The sequence below is a fragment of the Halictus rubicundus genome, chromosome 5 (genome assembly GCF_050948215.1).
Source record: "Halictus rubicundus isolate RS-2024b chromosome 5, iyHalRubi1_principal, whole genome shotgun sequence".
NCBI lineage: Eukaryota > Metazoa > Arthropoda > Insecta > Hymenoptera > Halictidae > Halictus > Halictus rubicundus.
In genome coordinates this window covers 8635054-8657887 of record NC_135153.1, presented here as the reverse complement: position 1 = coordinate 8657887, position 22834 = coordinate 8635054, and the positions used below count along the sequence as shown (strand labels likewise).

Sequence of the window (22834 nt, the reverse complement as noted above, 5' to 3'; positions counted from 1 at the left end):
ATACAGGTACAATTGCTCCGTTATACATATGTATATATGAGTTTTATAGATAGTATTATTTCGATCACAAATATTGTTTACATTGTCGTCAACAATGTGGAATATAAAATTATTTAAAAATATAATAATATACATATAAAATCTGACTGCTACTGCTTTTAAATAGACTGTATAATAGAAAATATATCATAAGGTAACAGATGTCTGTTACAATATCAAGGGCAGATATTGCTTATGTTACAGCTGTGCAACATTGTTTTACATTGTAAAACAATTTATTATAATTTTATTATCATTTATCTTTCATGTACTATATGTATTTGTGTTTCCAATTTTATTAAAGGAGTTTGTAAGAAACTCAATGCAATTAAAAATTGTAACTTTAATCACCACATAATAGCATATTGACTATAATATAAACAGCTTATACTAATATTCATCTCATATAAATAGTATATTATAAATTTTGGGATGTCTTAGAATTAATGCATTACTGTTAGTTGTTACAGTAGATGCTTCATGTTCTTCCTTTCGCTTCGTAAAAAATCTGAAAGTTTTTAAAGGCATATATACAATGGAAAAGAGATTAAACTCGGTAAAAAATTATTGAAAATACTACCGTGTAAAATTAATAAATAAGTACAATGAAGTACAACTTTTCACCATGTGTCTTCCTGTTCGAAGATTGAAAAAAATCCGAATAGAGTTAAATACACAACAATATTAGCTGATAAAGTCAAGTAACAAGCTCCCCATTGAATCTGAAAATACACAGTCTTACTACCTCTCGTTATTAAATTTTATACATATAATTTTATTAAATTAAAATTCTTGTAAAGTAATATAATATCACAACACAATGATTGAATAAAAAAAAATACATAATTTAAATTTACCACTGGACCACTAGCTGGAGATCTTGCCAATACAATAGGAAGAGCAAAGGATGATATCAAAAATCCCATAGTGATGAATATAGCCAGTTCCAAACCTGAATTATTAGTAATTCCATTATCGTATTCTTCACGTCGACGTATCACTATAGTTGGTATTGGTGCCAACACATAGAATAATACAACAAAAAATGGCCACCACACACTAGAGATAATATATCATGAAAATTCATTGAATTCAATACAAGTATAATTATAAATAAATATTTTGATGATAATGATACTACTTACTTGTATTGTGGTAATCCACAGGCCAGTATGACAAGTGTCATACCAATAGATCCAGTGAATGCCAAAAGTACTAATCTATAAAAGACTTTTTCTCTATGACTTACATAAATGTAAATAATATGTAAATTAGAAAATTGTTTTAAAGTACTTACGCTGTTTATAAATGAAAACCGTTAAAGACATGAAAAAAAAAATTATATATATATACATATATTCTTATATGTGTAAGTCAATTTAGAATTACGAATAATTGTATTCTATTAAATTTTGTAATAAATTCATGTTTAATCATACAAACTTAAATTTGCCATATAGCGTTTTGAAAAATAATTTATGTTAACTTCGAGGTGTTAAAAAACACGCTGAACTATATGGTTTATAAGACACGGATTGTATTTTAAGTACAAATAAGTATTTTTCACAATTGAAAAAATTGTACATAATTTTCTTAGAACGATTTTGTGAATAAAAAAATGGGCCATAAAGATAAATACGTAGACAATAATTCTACAAAACAAATTAATAAGTATGCATTGTTTATATACAGAACATTTGCATCAATAACAACAAGAACCGCAAGGTTATGTTTCAACATATCAACCTATGTAATTATTTTGTTATAATGAACTCTGTTAACGAAATCGTTTATTTAAATGATATAAAACTAATATTTGCGAATTTAAATGATCAAACTTATGACCTTTAATCCCAGCCATCATAGACCAATTTGACAAGTACGAATATCGAATTTACACTTTCAGAACGTTTATGACGTAAGCATCTAAAGCCTTGTACACTTCAAAACCTAAAAGTATTTTATATCATTTAATGAATGCAGCATTGACTTGATAAAAAAATGGTTAGTCATCAAAATGATATATCATAGAACGTGTGAAAGTACTTTTAATTTAAAAATATTCAATGTAGATTACATTCATAATTGTATTAAAAAATAAATAATTAGAATCACGATCAAAGTATTCGTCAATATATAGTTTTATTCAGTAAGGTAAGAAACATGAATAAATTAAAGTTTATTCATACAATAATATTTATATGTATGATATCAATGATGTATGTATTTATGATGCTGTGTATACAGATACTATATTACATATGCTATACTGAACTGAAATCGTAGCGAAACATTTCATAATAAAATAAACCCGATTCAATTTTTTGTATCTTAATAAACGTACAAATAATAAGGTGAATAATAGATTCTGAAAAATAACATTTTAAGGCATGTAACAAAAGTGAACAATTTTGTTATGAACTTGCCTTAAGCTTCTGATTCGACGACGGAGAGTCCAATGCGAGCCATGAAAGTTTAAATGAGGGATGTTCATTGGGTCGACTGTAAGTGTCGCTGACTCGTACGTGGTGCGATATTGAGTTGTGATCATTGCGTGTACACTTTCTTTTGAATTCAAGTCAAATAAATAATGGGTGAACAGAAGAGGTAAGTAAATGAAGAAAATGAAATTCTGAACTTGATAGTAGTTATACTAGTTCATTTTATTACTTAAAACCGTAAAAACGAAGTATGCAAATACAATGCATCCATGCTGGCTTCCAATTGTACGATGTCATCATGTCGACGCAACGCGTCCTTTCATAGATTCTTCTGAAAAATACCTACTGTCATCGGAATTTTATGCTATAAAATCTATTCCATTGCATTGGGCATATGTTTATTGAATCTATAGTGTACAATGACATGAATCTCGCTTATCATTTTCGCAAGCCGACTGATCATGGCCGAACACTACGTTAGACATGACAAGGAAATTTTAGAAGAATCTTAACGATGTATTCTTTAGACTATGATAATTGTTCGTCTTAGAACATACTCGAATGAATATAAAATCTATGGAACGTAAATATTTCATGTACATAATCTTAAACTGTCTATGCATTTACGTTTTATTGTACTAATGAAACAGGATCGCCGATTAAAACTGTCCGATTATTCACGATGAATTAATTTTAGGAATGGCTAACTGTTAGAAATCATTTTTACAACTTATAAGCTCAACAAACATAAATCGTTGCACATCATCAAATATTTTATGTTGATGAAAATTAATTTATACATTATATTTGTACAAATATTGGATTTATTATAGTGCTATTTGATAATGTAAAATATTTAAATCTAAAAATAATATATGAAAATAATTTGATTAATTATTAAGAAATAAATGTTTCATGGTTCAATGGTAAACATTAACTTACAAAGAACATGTTTAAACGTAAGGGGCATTGTACTACAGTATACCTTTTGTTTTAACAATTGTGTTCATCTAAGTATATAGATATTCGTTCGCCTTCAAGTAGGTTGTAAAAATTATGCAACTGAAATGAATAGTACTTAAATTTAGCCTTTTAACATAAAAGTATTTATTTATTTTGCTTATTTATGTTGTCTAATGTAGTTTAAAATAATATGTGAAAAATATACAGTTGTAGATTATAATGAAAAAGTAAAAAGAAAACAGCATTATGAATTATATATCATGCCATTCTATAAAATATTTAATTTTATAAGAAATGTGAACGAAATATAATTTATTAATACATATTGGTAATGTAGAGTTTTATGTACTTTTCGATTAATGTATAAGCATAATTTTTTCGATATTATTTTATTGTACTTTTCAATGAATATATAAATATAATTTTCTTAATATTATTATTTATATTAATCGTTTATTACTGGACAAGTATAATTATAGTATTTCATGACAAATATTCAATGCCATTTATGTTTACCTATAAATGACAAAAAATGGTTTCTATGAGTTCTATGTCCAATTTCATATGGCCATTGTTTATTTTGTTTACAATGATCAAATATTTCATTGTTACAGCGGTGAGGATTTAGCAACAGCCATCCTTCGAAAGAAGGATAAGCCAAACAGATTATTAGTTGATGAAGCTATTGCAGATGATAATTCTGTTGTGGCTCTATCTCAAGCAAAAATGGACGAATTGCAATTGTTTCGAGGAGATACAGTGTTACTGAAAGGCAAACGACGTAAAGAAACTGTATGCATTGTACTTTCTGATGATACTTGTCCTGATGAAAAAATTCGCATGAATCGTGTCATCAGAAACAACTTACGAGTACGCTTAAGTGATGTTGTTTCTGTACATGCATGTCCAGAAGTTAAATATGGGAAACGTATTCATGTGCTGCCATTAGATGATACCATTACTGGTCTTACAGGGTAAATTAAATGTTCTTAACATGAGAAAATGATATATCTTATACAATATTCTTACATTACCGGAACACTTTGTGGTTTTATGTTAATGTTACTGTAAATTCGTTTGTATCTTCTGAATTTGTAGTTGTAATTATTTTGTTATTTTTTAATAACACAAAGTACACAAATATTTTGAGTTAAATATTATCATTCGTTGTATTTGTTATATCAATCTCTTTTCATTAGAGGCATCAAATTTTAATAAAGAATTAAATAGCTAATTCATATAGAAATTTCTATTCTGTTGTAGAAATTTGTTTGAAATATATTTGAAGCCATACTTTTTGGAAGCATATCGTCCTATTAATAAAGATGACAATTTCATTGTACGCGGTGGCATGCGAGCCATAGAATTTAAAGTTGTAGAAACAGATCCTGGGCCATTCTGTATTGTTGCTCCAGATACAGTTATTCATTGTGAAGGTGACCCCATTAAAAGAGAGGTTCGTAAAATATTATTTTTTAAAAGCTAACTAATTCTTTTACCTTGGGATTTTTATAATAATGTATGGCCTTGTACTGTGAAGGAGGAGGAAGAAGCATTAAATGCAGTGGGTTACGATGATATTGGTGGAGTTCGCAAACAGTTAGCTCAAATTAAGGAAATGGTAGAGTTACCTTTGCGACATCCATCTTTATTCAAAGCTATTGGCGTGAAACCGCCACGTGGTATTCTGTTATATGGGCCACCTGGTACAGGAAAAACGCTTATTGCACGTGCTGTGGCAAATGAAACAGGCGCATTCTTTTTCCTTATTAATGGTATGTTAATTTTGAGAAGGATATGATAGTTTAAAAATCTATTTATTGTATTATATCATATTATATTATATTATATCAAAAGGTCCTGAAATAATGAGTAAACTTGCCGGAGAATCTGAAAGTAATTTAAGAAAAGCATTCGAAGAAGCTGAGAAAAATTCACCAGCTATAATTTTCATCGATGAACTTGATGCAATTGCTCCAAAAAGAGAAAAGGTGCGAAACTTGATGAAATTTTGCTGAATTTGAAACTAAGCATATATTTTTCATTACATACTCTTTCAGACACATGGAGAGGTGGAAAGACGTATAGTGTCACAACTGCTCACTTTAATGGACGGCATGAAACAAAGTTCTCATGTTATTGTAATGGCTGCCACTAATCGTCCTAATAGCATTGATGCAGCATTACGTCGTTTTGGGCGTTTTGACAAAGAAATTGATATTGGAATACCCGATGCTACTGGCCGCTTAGAAATTTTAAGAATTCATACTAAAAACATGAAGCTTGCTGATGACGTCGAATTAGAAGAGGTTTACAGAATTTCAGAAACTATTAAATCATTCGTCTTAAAGAATAAGTTAGTCGTATACAATCATTAATATTTCCTTATAGATTGCATCAGAAACTCATGGTCATGTCGGAGCTGATTTAGCTTCATTATGTTCTGAAGCAGCATTGCAACAAATTCGTGAAAAAATGGACCTTATTGATTTAGAAGATGATCATATAGATGCTGAAGTTTTATCTTCTCTTGCCGTCACTATGGATAATTTCAAGGTTAGCGCCATGCATGTTATAAGATAAGACACATTAATTTTCATAAGTAATGGCTAACGTTTGTATTACCTGTTTTATTTATAATCAGTATGCAATGACTAAGAGCAGTCCAAGTGCTTTACGAGAAACCATTGTGGAGGTTCCAAATGTTACTTGGGTCGATATTGGTGGTTTACAAAATGTTAAAATGGAATTACAGGAATTGGTACAGGTAAGAAATCTGTTAAATAATTACTTACTACTATATTCGTACATTGAAGTGTCAATAATTAATAATTTAATTTTACATCTTACAGTATCCAGTTGAACATCCTGAAAAATTCCTGAAGTTTGGCATGCAACCATCGCGAGGGGTGTTATTTTATGGACCTCCTGGTTGTGGTAAAACTTTATTGGCTAAAGCCATAGCCAATGAATGTCAAGCAAATTTTATTTCTGTAAAGGGACCAGAATTGTTAACTATGTGGTTCGGCGAATCTGAAGCCAATGTCAGGGATGTTTTCGATAAAGTAAGTTGTTTCGATATATTGCACAATATGCATATACAAATCACAAGAATCTTCATCATCGCATCAAAATCTTCTAGGCGAGATCAGCAGCTCCTTGCGTATTATTCTTCGATGAACTTGATTCTATTGCAAAATCTCGAGGTGGCACAGTAGGAGATGCCGGTGGAGCAGCAGACCGTGTGATTAATCAAATCTTAACTGAAATGGATGGAATGGGAGCGAAAAAAAATGTATTCATCATAGGAGCTACTAATCGACCTGATATTATTGATCCTGCTATTTTACGACCTGGTAGATTAGATCAGCTGATTTATATACCATTACCAGATGAAAAATCGCGTGAAGCCATTTTCAGAGCTAATCTTCGAAAATCACCCGTAGCTAAGGTAAGGAATATTAATTAATAAATGGTTATCAATTTCATTCACAAAGCCATTAGTTTATTGAAATCATAGTTTTTCAACATGTGGACTTTGTTGTAAAAAAACGTATGCTGAAAGGCTTAGATATAAAGGTAGAATCATACATTATCCCCACTACCATGCTGACTTGTTTGTTTTCATTCAAATGCTACATGAAATTGAAAGCTATCATTTCGACTTGAACAGTAGTGTAGGACGACATGTTCCTCCGCTGTGGACCGAGTGATTCAGCATTATAGTACATATTATACATTATACCTAGTGCGAGTAGGCGGTTTGCGCGGTTGCGGTCGGTGCTTGTGAGAAATCAGTCACACAAGTCCGGCCTATTGACTACTTTTTCAATTTTATTTGAACAATTCCCTAAACAAATAACAACAAATGCTTTACATTATATATTTATTTCGCCATTGTAGTTATACATATATGTACATATATTTGTATTTTTGTAATAATTTGATCAATTGCTTACTGTTTCTTTTTAAAAGAATAGCGTAAATATTGCTTAAATATGTTACAGGATGTAGAGCTAAGCTATATAGCTAAAGTAACACATGGTTTTTCGGGTGCTGATATAACAGAAATTTGTCAACGTGCTTGTAAGCTCGCTATAAGGCAAAGTATTGAAACTGAAATTCGAAGAGAAAAAGAACGTGCCAACAATCCATCCGCATCTATGGACGTAAGTATAGACATATTTAATATCATATGTTTAATACAATTTACGCAATTCTATGAAGTTTCCAGTATTAGAAATAATAGGTAGATAGTAAAATAATCATTGCTTTGGTATTTTAATATTTGTACATCCAAGGTATCTGTTGTCAATCTAAATACGTACCAAGATAATAGAACATTCTGATAATAGTTGTGCGAATACGGAAGACATTATCCTACAATTACGCTATCACACTACTAGTTTTCGGGATATATCTTCGCATTTTCGGTGTTTACAATCTTCTGTAGAAAATTCAATGCCGTCAAATTTCGAATTCTTTTTATGAGAAATAAATTGCCAACAACAGAGATTTTGAAATTTATTCGGTTTTGATAGTATTCCTTAAAATATAACTTAAATAACCATACCATAACATTAATATTATACTTCGACGATATTTAAACCCAAGGGTATAGAATTTTGTTTTTATATTTTATTGTCTAATTTTATTGTAAAAACTGTAAATATTAATATTACACAAGCCAATTTCGATGAAACTTATGCTAGAGACAGATAGCTCTTGGAAAAATATATGGCACAGCAGCTTTTAAAAGTTGTGGGCCATAAACATGTTTTTTCAGATATCTCGGATGCAGGAGAGTAATTTTTAAAAATTATGTTTTCGTATTTATTAGTTCTTTTCGTTTATTAGTTCTTTTGTGGTGTTATATCTTTTGTGATAAATACCTATTGAGATAATTTCATGTGCTATATTAGATGGACGAAGATGATCCTGTGCCAGAAATAACCAGAGCACACTTTGAAGAAGCAATGAGGTTTGCTCGACGTTCAGTTTCCGATAATGATATCCGAAAATATGAAATGTTTGCACAAACGCTTCAACAATCGCGTGGATTCGGAACTAATTTCAGGTACGACAAAGATTTCTATGTAAACGTAGGTAATAGTTTCTTCGGAAATCATGTGTTTCGTTGCATTGGTAATTAATATTAATGTCTATATTTGATCAGATTTCCGCAAAGCGGAGCAAGTGGTACTCAAGATACAACGCAAGGTGATCCTACCTTCCAAGATGACGGTGACGATGATCTTTATAGCTAAGTCTTCGTGTCTCTTTGTACCTCATTACAGCGAGCATACGACAAAAGGGCCTGTTTCTGTTTTATAGAAAACACTTTGCGTTTACTAACAGAAATTTTGCAGAAACGAATTTTAAGAAACTGAAAACTGTGAGAACACAATTCTCTATTTCGAATTAATATTCTATGTATTCGCATGAATTTTTGATACAATCAAAGTAATTGGGGCAGATTTTAAACGAGGTAAGATGAAAATAAAAATTTAATTTGAAACCATTCGTCATAAGCAATTTCCGAGTTAAGCCACGTCTGATACTGAAGTTGAATAAATAAAATATAAAATAATACATTTTTTAATATTAAAATTATTTAAATACATTCCACTGTTATTTATATGTTTGATATTTTAAATGTAATAAAAAATACATATAGGATTTGGAAATCAAATAATAATTCTCTCAGTGAAAATACATTTTGTAATTTATTTGTATGTACAATTGATCATCAGTTGTAATACAAACTGCCCTAATAAGATACTTCATCTCGTTTACATGCTGCATAGAATCATATAAATTTTCAATCGTTTCTATTTCTTTCTATTCACTTTCTCATCTACACAAGCCAAGTGTAATTCCAGATCATTTATTAACAGTGTCATAAATTTCAATGTAGAGATAGACCCTTTTGTTACGTTGCCTCTGGATTCTATAATTACATTTTATTGTTCACACTCTGAGATTACAGTAACGTGGGAGTTTATGCAATGTCAGTGAAATTGTTGGAACTGGTGACGTGTATTGATGACTTTGCAGTCTGCTTATAGTAGTAAATTTACTTACAAATTACCAAAGAATCTTTTGAAACCTTTCATTTTAGAATAAAGTGTTAAAATCATACATTTTATCGCATTATTCAGAATCTCTTGAAGATTGGATTTTTCAGAGGGTAATACAGTAAATAAAATTATATTGGTGTACAATACAATAAAGTTATGCAGTTTATATATTTCTGGCATAAGTTTTCAATAATTTGGCATCAAATGTTATCATTCATCATAACATTAGAGACGGTGAAGTACATTGATGATTAACAAACTATTAATAGGTGGTTACATGTGTATTATGGAAATATTTATACGACATTTACAAATTTTACTAGGAGTAGTGATCAATATTATTAATTGTAAAAATCTGAATTTTTAGTTTATATTACATACACTTTTATAAATATTCATCTAAGAAAATATTTACAATTGTGTGGTAAACAAAAGAGAGGAATAAATGAAATCCAAATATTCATTGGATATAATATTATTTTATATGTTTGCAGTTCAGATTAAATCGTTTAATATACTTATTACATATCTTTCATTTCCTTCCCTATTACGCATTATGTTTGACGTTATTAAACCGTAAAAATAACTGTCATTGTACAATATATTTGCAGATTTAAAAAAGTACAGAAATATCTGAACACATACAGTGAACAAATGAATTGAATGATGCATAAAATAATTTTGTATTATACAAATTCAATATGTATTAAAGAAAGGAGAATAATTCCATTTCTTTTATCTTACACATCGTAATTATATACATTTATGAAAAATATGATAACACATTACATCATTATTTAACCTTCTCTCTGTGTACTGCTATTCTAATGTTAACCTTGTAAGTGTGTGATTGCACCCCATACTTTTTTTAGTTGCAAAATGTAAAGAAAAAATTTGACTGCATAAGTATTTGTGAAATTTTATTGATTTTTAAAAGATAAATATACAGTACTTTAAAAGTTTAATTCAAAATATAAAAATTGAGAAGTTTTGTAGAATCAAAATAATAAATTTAAGATGTATCGTCAGAATTGGAATCGTCTTCGTCATAAATTTCGGCACTTATGCATTTGTCGCAAATATTTTAATTATGGTTTTTTACTCAATGTGCTTAACGAGACGTTTTTCTAAGCTTATGTAAATCATAAATACAATTAATAATTTTGTATACATAAACTATTATTATATAGTTTTAAACTATAAATGATCATTGTAGTGATCAAGTTGAAAGAACACATTTTTATAAAGAAAATATGACAACCCATACAATTTTCTAAATGTTTGAAGTATTAAATTCTTAAAAAACGGTAATAAGATATGTTTTTTCAAAATGGTTCGCAACGTTAAATTATTCCAGAGTTACTTATATTTTCTATAAACAGCAATTCCCTTCCTTCTCGATTATTGATATCATTCCTGTAAGAGGAACAAACAATTTACTTTCAAGATACAAATATTGAGAACATAACGTATGTAATGAAAACCTATCAAAGATATTTGGTAAAAATTCCTATAAACGCTTTGTTTTCCATGACTTGTATAACATATGTACTATGTTATGATAATTATTATATATTTATGCATGGTAAAAATACTTAACTGCCTGTATGTCATTTTATGTTAAGCATTTATGTTAAATACTTTTAAGCACGATATATCTAAGTTTTTTCATTTCTGTTTAAAGTACTTTACAGCTGATTTGATCAATTGCATTTATATCGATGAATGATAACAATGTATCGATACAAGATACTTTTGCGAAAATCACAATTTGATGAAGGAAGTTCAAATAATCCTTTTGGAATATCAATTCTCAATACCACATAAAAATTGTATCTTATTACACGATAATTTTGGAATCAATTACATAACTGATATACGCTCGATAATTTGTTCTCTTATAACATTCTTGTCGGACACTACATATATGTGTGTTCTTCGTTTTAAAATTTCAATCTTAATTCCACTTAGACCATAAGCATATAACGCTGGCCTGTATACATACGTTTAATTTCGATCGCAAACGTAAGTGATTCATCTTCCTCAGAAATGTTTGATATGCTGGAATTAGTAGATGTCCGTCCTTTGCGTAACAGGTGGAAATTCCGCGTCATCTTTCAAACGAAACGAACCCGAATATCCTGGCGGACTCTCAGTTGCAGCTATCATCTCATGATACTTCTCTGAATCTATAAATTCATTTATGTACGTCCACTATGATTGTTCAAATTACACATTATTTTAAGCGGATATAACGATAAAGATGTATGAAACTGAATGCCAATGATACCAGATATATTCTTCACAATTAAATAGTATCTTTAACTTTGATCGTCACGGTATGTTTCCGAACTCTTTAAATGAAACACGCGTGAAAAATATTTCAATTATCATTGCTTTTTTTTTGGCGCAGTGAACACATTCATTAGTAACTACAAATAATTTCAATGAATACACTCACCAAGACAAAATTGATGATGAACACGTAAGTGATTAATTATTTAACAATAATACATTTTAAGTAAACAATCTTAAGTTATAAATATTTACTTCCAAATTGCATACAACTCAAAAACAAACAAAATTGGACTCTGTTCAGAATTAAATTTTAAAATAATGTTGTACGAGAAATTTCATTGGTGAAAAACAACTATGTGCTTGATTTTTTCAATGATACTTAAAACATTGTTTGTTTTTAATATTTACGAATAAAACTATTTTTTTCGTTTTCATTATTTTTTCAAAATAATGTTAGTTAATGCTTTGTTTGCATCAAATTGATAACAAAAGGAAATGAAGTACATTAAAAATAAGGGAGTTATTTTCTTATCTGTAGTTGGACCTTTATGTGAAATTAATTATACACTAACCAAAATTCTAATTCTATTCTTAGTATGCATTAATAACGTTTGTCAATAAAAGTAAATATAAATAGAATTTCAATTGTCTGTTAGTTAAAAGCGTTCAATAAATAAAAGCAATAGTCATAAAGAAATTGAACTTACCAAGTTATTATAAAATCCTTGTTATTATAAGTTATTGTAATTTCTCTGCTATATTTCTTGTAATTGATTTATGAATTATCGATTTTTCAAAAAAGTTTATCATAGAAAGATGAATATGATAAACAATAATCACACAATAATTCAACACAAACATAATTAGAGGTTTCAAATACCATTTCAGCAATTCTGAATGTATGTATATGTACTGTGGAAAAACTCTTTTCTGTGTTTTGTTAAAACTATATTTTAAAGCTGTTCATAATTTAATATTTAAATAAAAAAATATCTTATATTAATAAATAGAGTGTCTGGTATTATAGCTTAAGGCTTAAAGGATTAAAAGAAATTGTATTATCAAGTATTGAATATTTTCTATTTGAAATTTGAGATGTGTTTTCGTGTTTAAGAACTGAAACTGAAGAGTGAAAAATTTCAATATTTGAATCGAATTTCCCTGCGAAATAAATAGTTTAAAATAGATATCAATCACCAGATTATTCTAAATTTTTGTTAGTTAAAAGTTACACGTTTTATACATATATACATGGGAAATCATAAATTGTAATAGTATATCTTGTAGATTTAAACATGAAAAATCATTAATCTTGTATATTGTATTTTCATATGTAATTAATGTTTGAACGTTGTATTATAATTTTCCATTAATTCCGATTACAAAAAGTAGTTAGTGTGAAAACTGAATAGAGACTTTCAGTTTTGTTGTATTTAAAATATATGTTTAGTGCTTGCATGAATGTGTACATACATTAAATATAGTTTTAAAAGTTACATTTCTATAACTTTCTAAATGCATACTTCTAAAAGCGTGTAAGACAATTGCATACATCTAAAATAGATTAGTTGATTAAATCTAAATCATTACCATAGAATAAAAACTGATTATCCGAACCATATAAGAGTTTGCTGACTGTTACTATATATTTATATTAATCTTCGTTAAGCTTGTGCAAAAATAAACAAGGGACAGAAAAGAGGATATACCAGTACCTGACATGGAGTCTGGCGAACGTCCGCGTACCACACCCGCGTAGCTATTTATGCAGGCTTCAATGGACGATAAAAAGAAAAAAATTACATCAAGTAAGGTCAGTTGTTTTTGGGGCCCCCCCTTTAGCCCCGAAAGAAATTGCCTATTCAATTGAGAGGGGTTAGAAGCAAGAAAAAAGAAAATTCCAGTGCATAATCAAAACAAGGCCTCCTTACACTTACGTACACACGCATACACACATACTGAATTGATGAATAATGTTCATTTGATTCTATCTACAATTAGCGCTAATTCATGTGAATCTATGACAATAAAGAAAGCTGGAAAGAATGAATAATTGTACTTATTATAGTTACATTGCCGAAAGTATTTTGTTTCTTCATAAATTAATTTTTCTAAATGATAATATATTATCTATAGATACATACTACTGAACTGTTGTGTTCCAAACTTTAAATAAAAATTGATGATTTCAATTATTTGAAACAATATTTGAAATTAGGTGCGATATTGTTTTATAAAATTAAAAGCATTAATCCATCTACATGTAATACACTATCTTTTTAACACGTGGTGGCACAATTAAACATAATCAACTTGTTATTATCACAGTATATAATAACAACTGTTTAACATCTTAAACAGATGGTATGCATTCTATTCAATTATTATGAGTGTCTACAGACATTTGGATTATTTTTTTATTGTTGCCTAGTTAAATCGAATAAAGAGACAATAAGATTACATCTTTTTAAAAACAACAAGAATGTCTATGTTATTACTAGAAAAATGCAATTTCTAAAATAAAGCATATGCAATTTTTCAGGAACATTCTGTAAGATCATTAATCTTCTACCATCCATTATGTAAACATAGTAAATATATTTTTGTAGATACTACGATAATGCAAAATAAAAATGGTATAATAAATATGTAAAAAGTAAAAATGCATGTTAAAATGAATAAAGCAGCATCTACAAGTACAGGAACAGATTATATCTCAACTTATCACAAGAATGCAAAGAAGCAAGTGCATTACATTAAAAAGCCTTGAGAAGATAAATTTAAGAACTACTGTCAAGGTAAAAGAAGTTAGAGAAAAATACAAAGATACACAATGATCATGGTCTAATGAAACTAAAATTAACAACATTTCATCAAATAAATATTTTAGTTGTGTACTCGTAAAACTAAGTCTCTGCACCTGTAATAGATAAAGACAACTATGAAGACTAAAAGTATTATGGGTCAAACATTTATCTATTACCAAATGTTTAATCTTATAACTTGATATAATTAAAATTTATTAATTATATTTTGAGAACAAAAGATTAATTTTTTGTTGCTGATTAGGAGATCGATACTTTTTACAAACACCATCTGTAGAAATTCTATAATTACATCAATCTCGTTATTCAACATCTATATTATATTAATTAATTACATACACATTCTCAGAATATCAAGGAGCTTAACTGTACTTTGGGATGATATAAGAGATAAATATAGACTACTGAAAATTTGAAAATATTTTTCTTTAAATACAGAGCTGACGTGTGAAATATTAAAACTTTTCTTTTATTATTTGTAAGCAAAAAAATTATTTAAGACGTTAAAACATTGTTCTTGTATACTGTGTCTACAAGCTTAATAGTAGTTATGTTTCATTTCGTTATCGTCTATTTTGTCATATGCATATAAATAGCCATTAAAATCTGCCTCAACTAGAGTTTTACAACTGTTGTGTTATCAACCCAAACAAACCGTATGCAGTATATAAATTAAGCAATGTAAAATTGCTAACTTTGTCGTTATTATAACTTGGTAGTAATCAACCGTTTACAATTTCTATTACTTTCACTAGATCTCAGTTTCTATGTTGTTAACAAATAAGTAACATTTTTCTAATAACTTGAACAGTTTAACCAACAAGGAATGCTTGTATACTGTGAGACTTTGATTTTTGTAGTTTTGTAGAATAGTTCAAGTTAAAAATACTACATATACTCTGTGCAGCGAGCCAAGTCAGTAAAAGTAAACAAATAAACGTGGTAACCTGCTGAGATTGTAGAAAAACAGCAACCATAGTATTCTAATTTATAAACCAAAACGAGAGAAATGTTTACAGAATAATAATTTTTGCAATAGATAAAATAAAAGAAAAATAATTCAATAAAATCTGTGCCCCTTGTTTGTCAGTGTCAACATATTTTTAGCAGAGTGAAAGAAATATAGGAAAGCAATGAGAATAAAATCGCTGATGATTAAACAGATTACGATGGCACAGGAATGTTTATGAAGAAGTGATACATGAAAGTTAAGAAAGACAAGCAACCATATGTTATGTTGCCTCGAGGATAAGAATATTGTTCGTAGATTACCTACCCACGATGTAGGAAACATGGAAGTGTCTATGTTAAACCACACGACACTTAATCTTCTAAATATCGCCCAATCTCCCATCTCACAGCACACAAAATCTTGAAAGAGCGGAGATCTTGTCCTTTTTATTTGAATATTTACCTATCATGTTGACACGACTTATTGTAGAAATAGTTTTTTGTAAGAATACTACCAGCATTTCTATCTAGAGTTGATAATGATTCATTACTCTGTGTTTATTATTAAGACAATCATATAAAAATATTAATTATTGGTTTAAAGACTTATCAATAAGAATACAATACAAATGTAAATATTTCCACCGATTTTTAATCTTAACTTTAGTATTTTGGAGATTGAACTTTGAAGTGTAAGTTAACCCCGCTCGTCTTTCGACCCGTTAAAAGAATGTTTTGTATTAAGTTGTTTGTTTTGTTAATACAGCGCTTATTTATCTCTGTCTGAGGCACACAGATTTCTGTAAGCTTAACTTACCGTAGCTAAAATAGTATGTGTGTAGTATTTCTGTTTACTCTATGAATCTGCATTTCTCATAATTAAGTAAGTCTCATAAAATTCAGAGTCTCACAGTTTGTGAACATTCCTTGTAAGTCTGTATTAGCATGTATTTTTATTGGGTAAATTTTCTCAATTATTTCTAAACTTTCGTATTTAGTACAATTTTTAGCAATTAAGGTGGAAATGAAATGTATAAAAATTATATTTATATTTTAATCAAGTGGTGATGTTATTGACATCCAGCACAAAGAGTTGGTTGATTTCAAATTTCAGATTAAATTTCTTATTTTGATTAAAACTTGAAAATATCATTTAACACAATTATTAAAAATATGTATCAATAAAGTAATTATAAGTAACTGAGTGATACATATACATACATATATAAGCTCATTGAACCTTCTTGAAATTTATTAAAATGTAGTTGATTGTAAACGTCATCCATTGAAATTTATATTATGAATACACAGCCGATAAAGGAGCAATGTATTGGTTACTTTTTATTATCAATAATATTCGTTGTGTTCATTCTGCTTTCATTCCACATTATGTATGTACATATGTTATGTAAAATAATTACGATAGGCATTATGTTGTAAAAAAGATAATTTTTCATTATTCACAGCATAAGAAAAAAACCATTTATCATTTTACTCAATATCCATTTATATTCATGTCTACGTGTACAAGATGATATAAATTAATTTGAAATATTATATAACAGTTGTCGTATTTAATGTATAAAATTAATGCTACATTTAATGTTTGTATTATATATAATTGAAAATACAAAAATTGTGTATAAGAGGAAGTACCACAATCTCTAGAAATTGGCTTTCTTAAAATGAAATGTAACATTCATTTCGCTTTGTAAATTTACAATTTCTTAAACAGATCGAGTCCAAATACATTATTTACAAAAAATGCATATATGCATCGATAAAGCATTACTGTATTTATATATTAGTTGCGATATATTACCAGTTTGTGCATTTAAGCACAAATCCCTATCTCTCACTCGCTCGCTCATTCAGTTACTCACGGATTTACACCAAAATAATTTGCTTGTGTGTACGTTTATTTGTTTTGCATCAGAAACACGAAAATTGATTTATGTATCAACATTTCAGTATAAAACAATACTCAATTACGTTTAATTATTTGCATCTGATAAACTATCAACATTTAAAAATGTTATTTTGAAGAATCGTAATTTAAATATACTCAAATATTTCATATCAATATAAGCTTTACTGTGTTGTTACTATCTGCGAACAATATATCTTTATCGTCAACTCGCTCAATTTAAAAACCTACATTATACTTTATACAAAGAAATGTTTATGATATTGTCATACCTGCATTTTGTACTATTCGTGTAGTATTTGCTGCAGGAGTTTCTCCCGATCCTGATCCTGCTGTAGATACGCTAGCACAATCTACTTCATCTCGTTTGCCATCTAATCTATAAAATTTTAATTACGTTTATTATATGATTTTAAATATAAAGTTTCTACAAAAAAAAAAAGAAACATTTTTCTGACTCAGTCTATTCTGAAATACAGGCAGCCTCCTACAACACAAAAACATTCCTACAACACATTTTCGTTCTAGTATGACTAAAGGAATTAGGAGAATTTCTGTGTAAGCCGACATTTTTACTAAAAGAGGCACAAACCTACGAAGAGAACTTTATTGTAATAAGTTGATTCATATTAAAAATTTTGTTAAAATTCCTCAAGAAAATATAAACTACTAAATAATAATAAATTTCTTGAGAAACACAAAACATGGAAATAATGAATATAGCATAGTGAAATGCAGAAGATAGATACATATATTGTAACAAAGAAGACGGTGTCGTTTCATAGTGCGTAATAATGAATAATAGATTACAAATCTTTATGTAAAATAAAACTTTCTTGGTATAATTTAAAAAGATTTACGAGCTAAACGGTAATTTATTTTCTCGTGTGACATTCTTAATACGCCAATATTGAAATAAATAGCAAATCAGTAATGGTTCATTTCCAAATTTGAACAAAATCCGAAACACTACAGTGAATTCTCGTTGCGAGTCAGTGCCAACGCCAGTGCCTCACGGTTGGGAGTCAACGGAACTACCCACACCACTGCGGGGAATACCCCGCTCTCGAGCTTTGCTCTCCGTTTCTACGTGCAACATTGGATTGGACAAAGCCATTTTCTCAGCCATCTTGTCACTATCCGTCAATAATCATAGGTTTATGAATTACAGGCGGATGTGACTCTTGGGTTTCCAGCGTGCCCTGTGTATTTCAAATGCAACGCTCGGCGAGAACCTCAGATTTCGTCTAATTGTCAGTCACCAGAACAACGCAACTTATTTATGACGAGAATTCACTGTACTACGAAAAGTGTTCGATTTCGCATGGAATGACCTCAATATTGAATGTATTTGTTTATTATGTTTCACATTCATATTTTCTCTCTTAACAAACGTGTTTCTTACATTTCCGAAATCGAAACAATATAGTATTGTTAGTTATTGGAATCTGACATTGTATTTTGTACTATTGTAGGTCTTAATTCTATCTTATATAGTACGCCAAATTTTAGGAACATAGCTACCGCGTTGTAGGGAAGAATAGCTGCCATTTATTACAGTTGTATTTCTCAATCATATTATCAATTTTATCAAGGAAAAATAACATCACTATAATCACACAAATCGATTACATATTTAGCCACACTTTATAATCTATTTTAGTATTACTTAATTTTAATAAATCCAATTCATAAAAAAACGCCAGATTTAATCAAATAATATATTGACAGTGTCTCATAACATGAGACACGGGACGACACAATCGGACTGTTTCTTTGCGAATTCCTTTGGCATTCCTTTCGAGTACCACGTTATGAGACATCGACAATACATATGTAAAATAATAATGTATGTTCTCTACCATGCGAAGAATAATTTGTACTTCAAGTATCGATTGAAAGATCTTCAGACAAAGACTGCCTCAGAGTGTTTTAGGTATTTTCTTTATATATTTTCTAAAGTTACAAACCTATGCTGTTTTAGGAGTGTACAATCTCCACCTTCTGTTGTATCCAAATTATAAACGTACAAATAGCCATCTGCACTAGCCACCAACAACCTAAGCACTTCGTGTACTCTGTACAACAACAGGAATATTTGTGTTAAAATATATCGTGTATGCAAGTGCTTATATGAAATTTGTACATTCAATTGAATTGTACTTACTCTGTGATGGCACATACATTCTTCAACCCTTGAAATGGCAAATGGACACTGGCAAAGGCACGTCCTTGATTAAAAACATCAGTAACTTGTGAAGGTAAATAATTAGCTGATGCTGATACAGCCTTTGATAAATATCCCATCCAAGTTTGTGACTCTTCTGTAGCTTGTTTCAGTCTATATCATAAGAAAAATACAAAATTTAAATACAACAATAGCAATAGTTCTATCGAAATTAAAAGGAACAATTAACGTACGCTTCATTTGGTATTTCCAACTTGAAAATATGGACTGTTTCCGTATTACTTGAGCAACAAAGAAACATAGAATCCATACTAAAAGCAAGACTGCTTATAGACACGCATCTTTTAACTCCTCGACGAAACTCAAACAGTTTTGTACCATCATGAACCTTCAGAGATATAAAGAACCTTAAGCAATGCATCTAAATTTTAGAACTGAACAAACAATCAGTACCACACGAATGATTATACTTACTTGAAAAACTCTAATTACAGTACCCTTCTCAGAAGCAGTAGCTACTTTGGTACCATTAGGACAAAATACAAGTGCTGCTAATGGACTGTCATGTGCAGGAATCATATTTTTAGCTTGCTGGAAGAAAAATAAATTTATGCTTAAATATATAGAGTATAGGGTGCAATAAAAATATTGATTATTACTTACAAGATTAATTGTGTCAAATATTTGAACTTCTCCAATTGTATTTGAGCCAGGATAGGCTAAATAACAATTATCACTGTTTATCGATAGTGTGCACAGACCTGCTAAATTGCGTGGAGTGTCTCGAATTGTATGTAGCACCTTCATATCCTTTATATTATGAATATATAATGACTCTTCCAAACATACTACTAATCTCTGCAAATACACATTCTTCATTTATACAGATTCATTATACAATTTAACGAAATTGTAATATTAGAACATGTCATTGTTTATACTGAGATTGACACGACTGCACTTGATTCATATATCTATAATTTACACTAAGAAATCGATTATTTTTGGAGCATGATACTATTTGCAGATCGCATTATTACTTTCAGACAACTACATAACTTTTAAAATTTGGTTTTATTATTTTGCAATCTTAACATAATTGAACATAAAACAAACATTATTAATCTGTGTATTTATAACTTTCCTACACAATCCTTAAAAAAATCGTCATTTGTCAAGAATATTATTTTTTATGTAATACTCTGATCCATACATGCAACCATTTTGTGCACTTTAATGTATGAAGACTATGTCTTCATATGACTATGAATATTTTAATTATTTTCCAGGGTAATAGTTCTCTTATGTTTTACTAATGGAGTTTTCCTAATTATGCGAATACTAATTGAATAGCATGTGCTTATTATTATATTCCTTGCGATACATGAAAATATAGTATGTAAACTAAGTTGCACACACACACATTTTCTATTATCAAATCATGTATATACAAAGTAATGAAGGTAATATTTACTTCAAATAAGTATGAAAAAAAAATATTTTGCAAACATAAAATCAAATTTTCATACATAATATTTAGTTACTTCCTTCTGAAAATAAAAGCAAGTCAGCTCTGGATACTGGAACAAATTTGTTAAACACAATGATTCATAAAAGTTGATGAAATATAAAAAATAAAGATCCATAAAGAAAGTACTTGAACATTTGTAAATTTATAATTCTTTTACTTTATCTACAAAGATAGAAACTGTTTCTATCTTTTTCTCTTGCTACAAAGAAATTGAAATGTTTTTTCCAAAAAGAACCAAAGTTATTATTAAATGTTTATAAAAAAAAAATAGAAATTCATATAATATGCACTTTAACTTACTTTAATTTAGTTCAGTAGTAATTGTTAGTATTAAATACATCCTCCTAATATTATTTTTACTACCTATTACATAAAAATCACTTACTAGTCTATTGAGCTTCACAGCCAAGATGGTGTTTGAGTAACTGTAGTAGCAAATTTCGGTTCCCTTTCTGAAGTGACAAACTTTGAGTTTACGAGGTGATGACAAACTAACCATTGCCACAAGGCTACTGCTAAATAATCGTTCAACGATACATATGTCCACGGTATCTGTTGTGCACAGAATTACGAACAATTTAATTATTTTTCTTTGAAATACATTTTCAAATTGATATTTACTTTTTACATAATACAGATATTATTACCATTTTCATATATTTTTTCCAGATGGTCAACAGAATTCAAAGAGAAAAGTTTATAACCTGCTTTTGATCCTACAGCCAAAGATCTGAAATAAATTTCATTAGAATTTTATATTGCCAATTATATTTCTTTTTTTATACGTCTTAGATATAGTTAATTGAATTTATTACTTCGAACTTCTATTGATGTAGGTATCTACATTATAATATCATGTAAATACATTGAAATCAGATGTATACATACAAATGATTCTGGTGAATATACATATATTAATAATATAGATTTTACAAAATTACCTGATGGTAATTCAGATAACTAATGTTTTTAATGAATGCAAATCATAAGAAGATGATAATTCCTTATTTCTCAATAATCTACAATGTTAATAAATGTAAAAAAAACTAATATCAAAAGTATGATAAAATAAGAATTGTTAAGTAGTTCTCACAGGCGAGAAGCATCTCCATTTATGATGTGATCAGTTAAATAACATAGATAGATTATTAAAACGCAATTACTTGCTAAAATGCGACTACTAATACACAAGTAGTGAAAACATTGTAACGTATGAAACGTATGTGTCAGAACATACGACATAAAAAGGAAATGATATGATGTTTCACTGGGCGAAGAAATTAAACTATTGTAAACAAAAGCTTGCATACGATTTTACGGAGGGAAAAGTTTCACATAAGGGAAACGAGGTTAGGGAACAAAGGACGATGTCCCCAATTGTCTAGTTGTTGAGGGCGCGACACTTACGTACAATCCTGATTGAAGTTAACAAAGAAAACACCACTTTGAGGATCAGTAGTTTGATTTGCGAGGTTCATTAGTCCTGATATACTGTATTTAAATCCTTGCGTCAATACATCCACGTTACGCGCGAGATTTTGCATAAATCGCACAGTTGGTGCGCGTAAGAACACTTTCTGCACTTCCTTCT

General features: G+C 29.1%; 3 protein-coding genes and 1 long non-coding RNA gene across 7 annotated transcripts; 2 read left to right on the top strand and 2 right to left on the bottom strand.

The window, feature by feature from the left end:
- Positions 1 to 362: 362 nt before the first annotated feature.
- LOC143354203 (leptin receptor gene-related protein) lies at positions 363 to 1259 on the bottom strand. Of its 2 annotated transcripts, none has more exons than XM_076788097.1 (4): positions 1185 to 1259; positions 897 to 1098; positions 620 to 761; positions 363 to 547 (listed from the first exon to the last, which is right to left on the bottom strand). In XM_076788097.1, exons 1-3 carry the CDS (start codon positions 1223 to 1225, stop codon positions 660 to 662), a joined length of 345 nt encoding a protein of 114 aa, XP_076644212.1. In that variant the 5' UTR covers positions 1226 to 1259; the 3' UTR covers positions 363 to 547; positions 620 to 659. The 2 variants fall into 2 exon arrangements, with proteins under 2 accessions (XP_076644212.1, XP_076644213.1); XM_076788098.1 differs by having other exon boundaries at positions 363 to 534.
- A 1229-nt stretch (positions 1260 to 2488) lies between these two features.
- On the top strand, positions 2489 to 10044 carry Ter94 (transitional endoplasmic reticulum ATPase TER94). Its single transcript, XM_076788088.1, has 13 exons — positions 2489 to 2646; positions 4058 to 4417; positions 4707 to 4899; positions 4984 to 5218; positions 5301 to 5434; positions 5504 to 5752; positions 5835 to 5999; positions 6088 to 6210; positions 6296 to 6508; positions 6586 to 6894; positions 7451 to 7612; positions 8366 to 8520; positions 8620 to 10044. Exons 1-13 carry the CDS (start codon positions 2630 to 2632, stop codon positions 8708 to 8710), a joined length of 2406 nt encoding a protein of 801 aa, XP_076644203.1. The 5' UTR covers positions 2489 to 2629; the 3' UTR covers positions 8711 to 10044.
- Positions 10045 to 10426: 382 nt separating this feature from the next.
- Atg18a (Autophagy-related 18a) lies at positions 10427 to 22787 on the bottom strand. Of its 3 annotated transcripts, XM_076788089.1 has the most exons (12): positions 22651 to 22787; positions 21891 to 21973; positions 21629 to 21795; positions 20376 to 20570; positions 20187 to 20303; positions 19946 to 20100; positions 19692 to 19865; positions 19495 to 19602; positions 17797 to 17903; positions 13537 to 13593; positions 11529 to 11712; positions 10427 to 10939 (listed from the first exon to the last, which is right to left on the bottom strand). In XM_076788089.1, exons 1-11 carry the CDS (start codon positions 22785 to 22787, stop codon positions 11591 to 11593), a joined length of 1422 nt encoding a protein of 473 aa, XP_076644204.1. In that variant the 3' UTR covers positions 10427 to 10939; positions 11529 to 11590. The 3 variants fall into 3 exon arrangements, with proteins under 3 accessions (XP_076644204.1, XP_076644205.1, XP_076644206.1); XM_076788090.1 differs by lacking the exon at positions 13537 to 13593; XM_076788091.1 differs by lacking the exons at positions 10427 to 10939; positions 11529 to 11712; positions 13537 to 13593 and adding an exon at positions 17499 to 17706.
- Positions 11719 to 17479, top strand: LOC143354204 (uncharacterized). The gene is made up of 3 exons (XR_013082296.1): positions 11719 to 12008; positions 13491 to 16658; positions 16691 to 17479. It is a non-coding gene; the product is annotated as an uncharacterized LOC143354204 (long non-coding RNA).
- Positions 22788 to 22834: the final 47 nt, after the last annotated feature.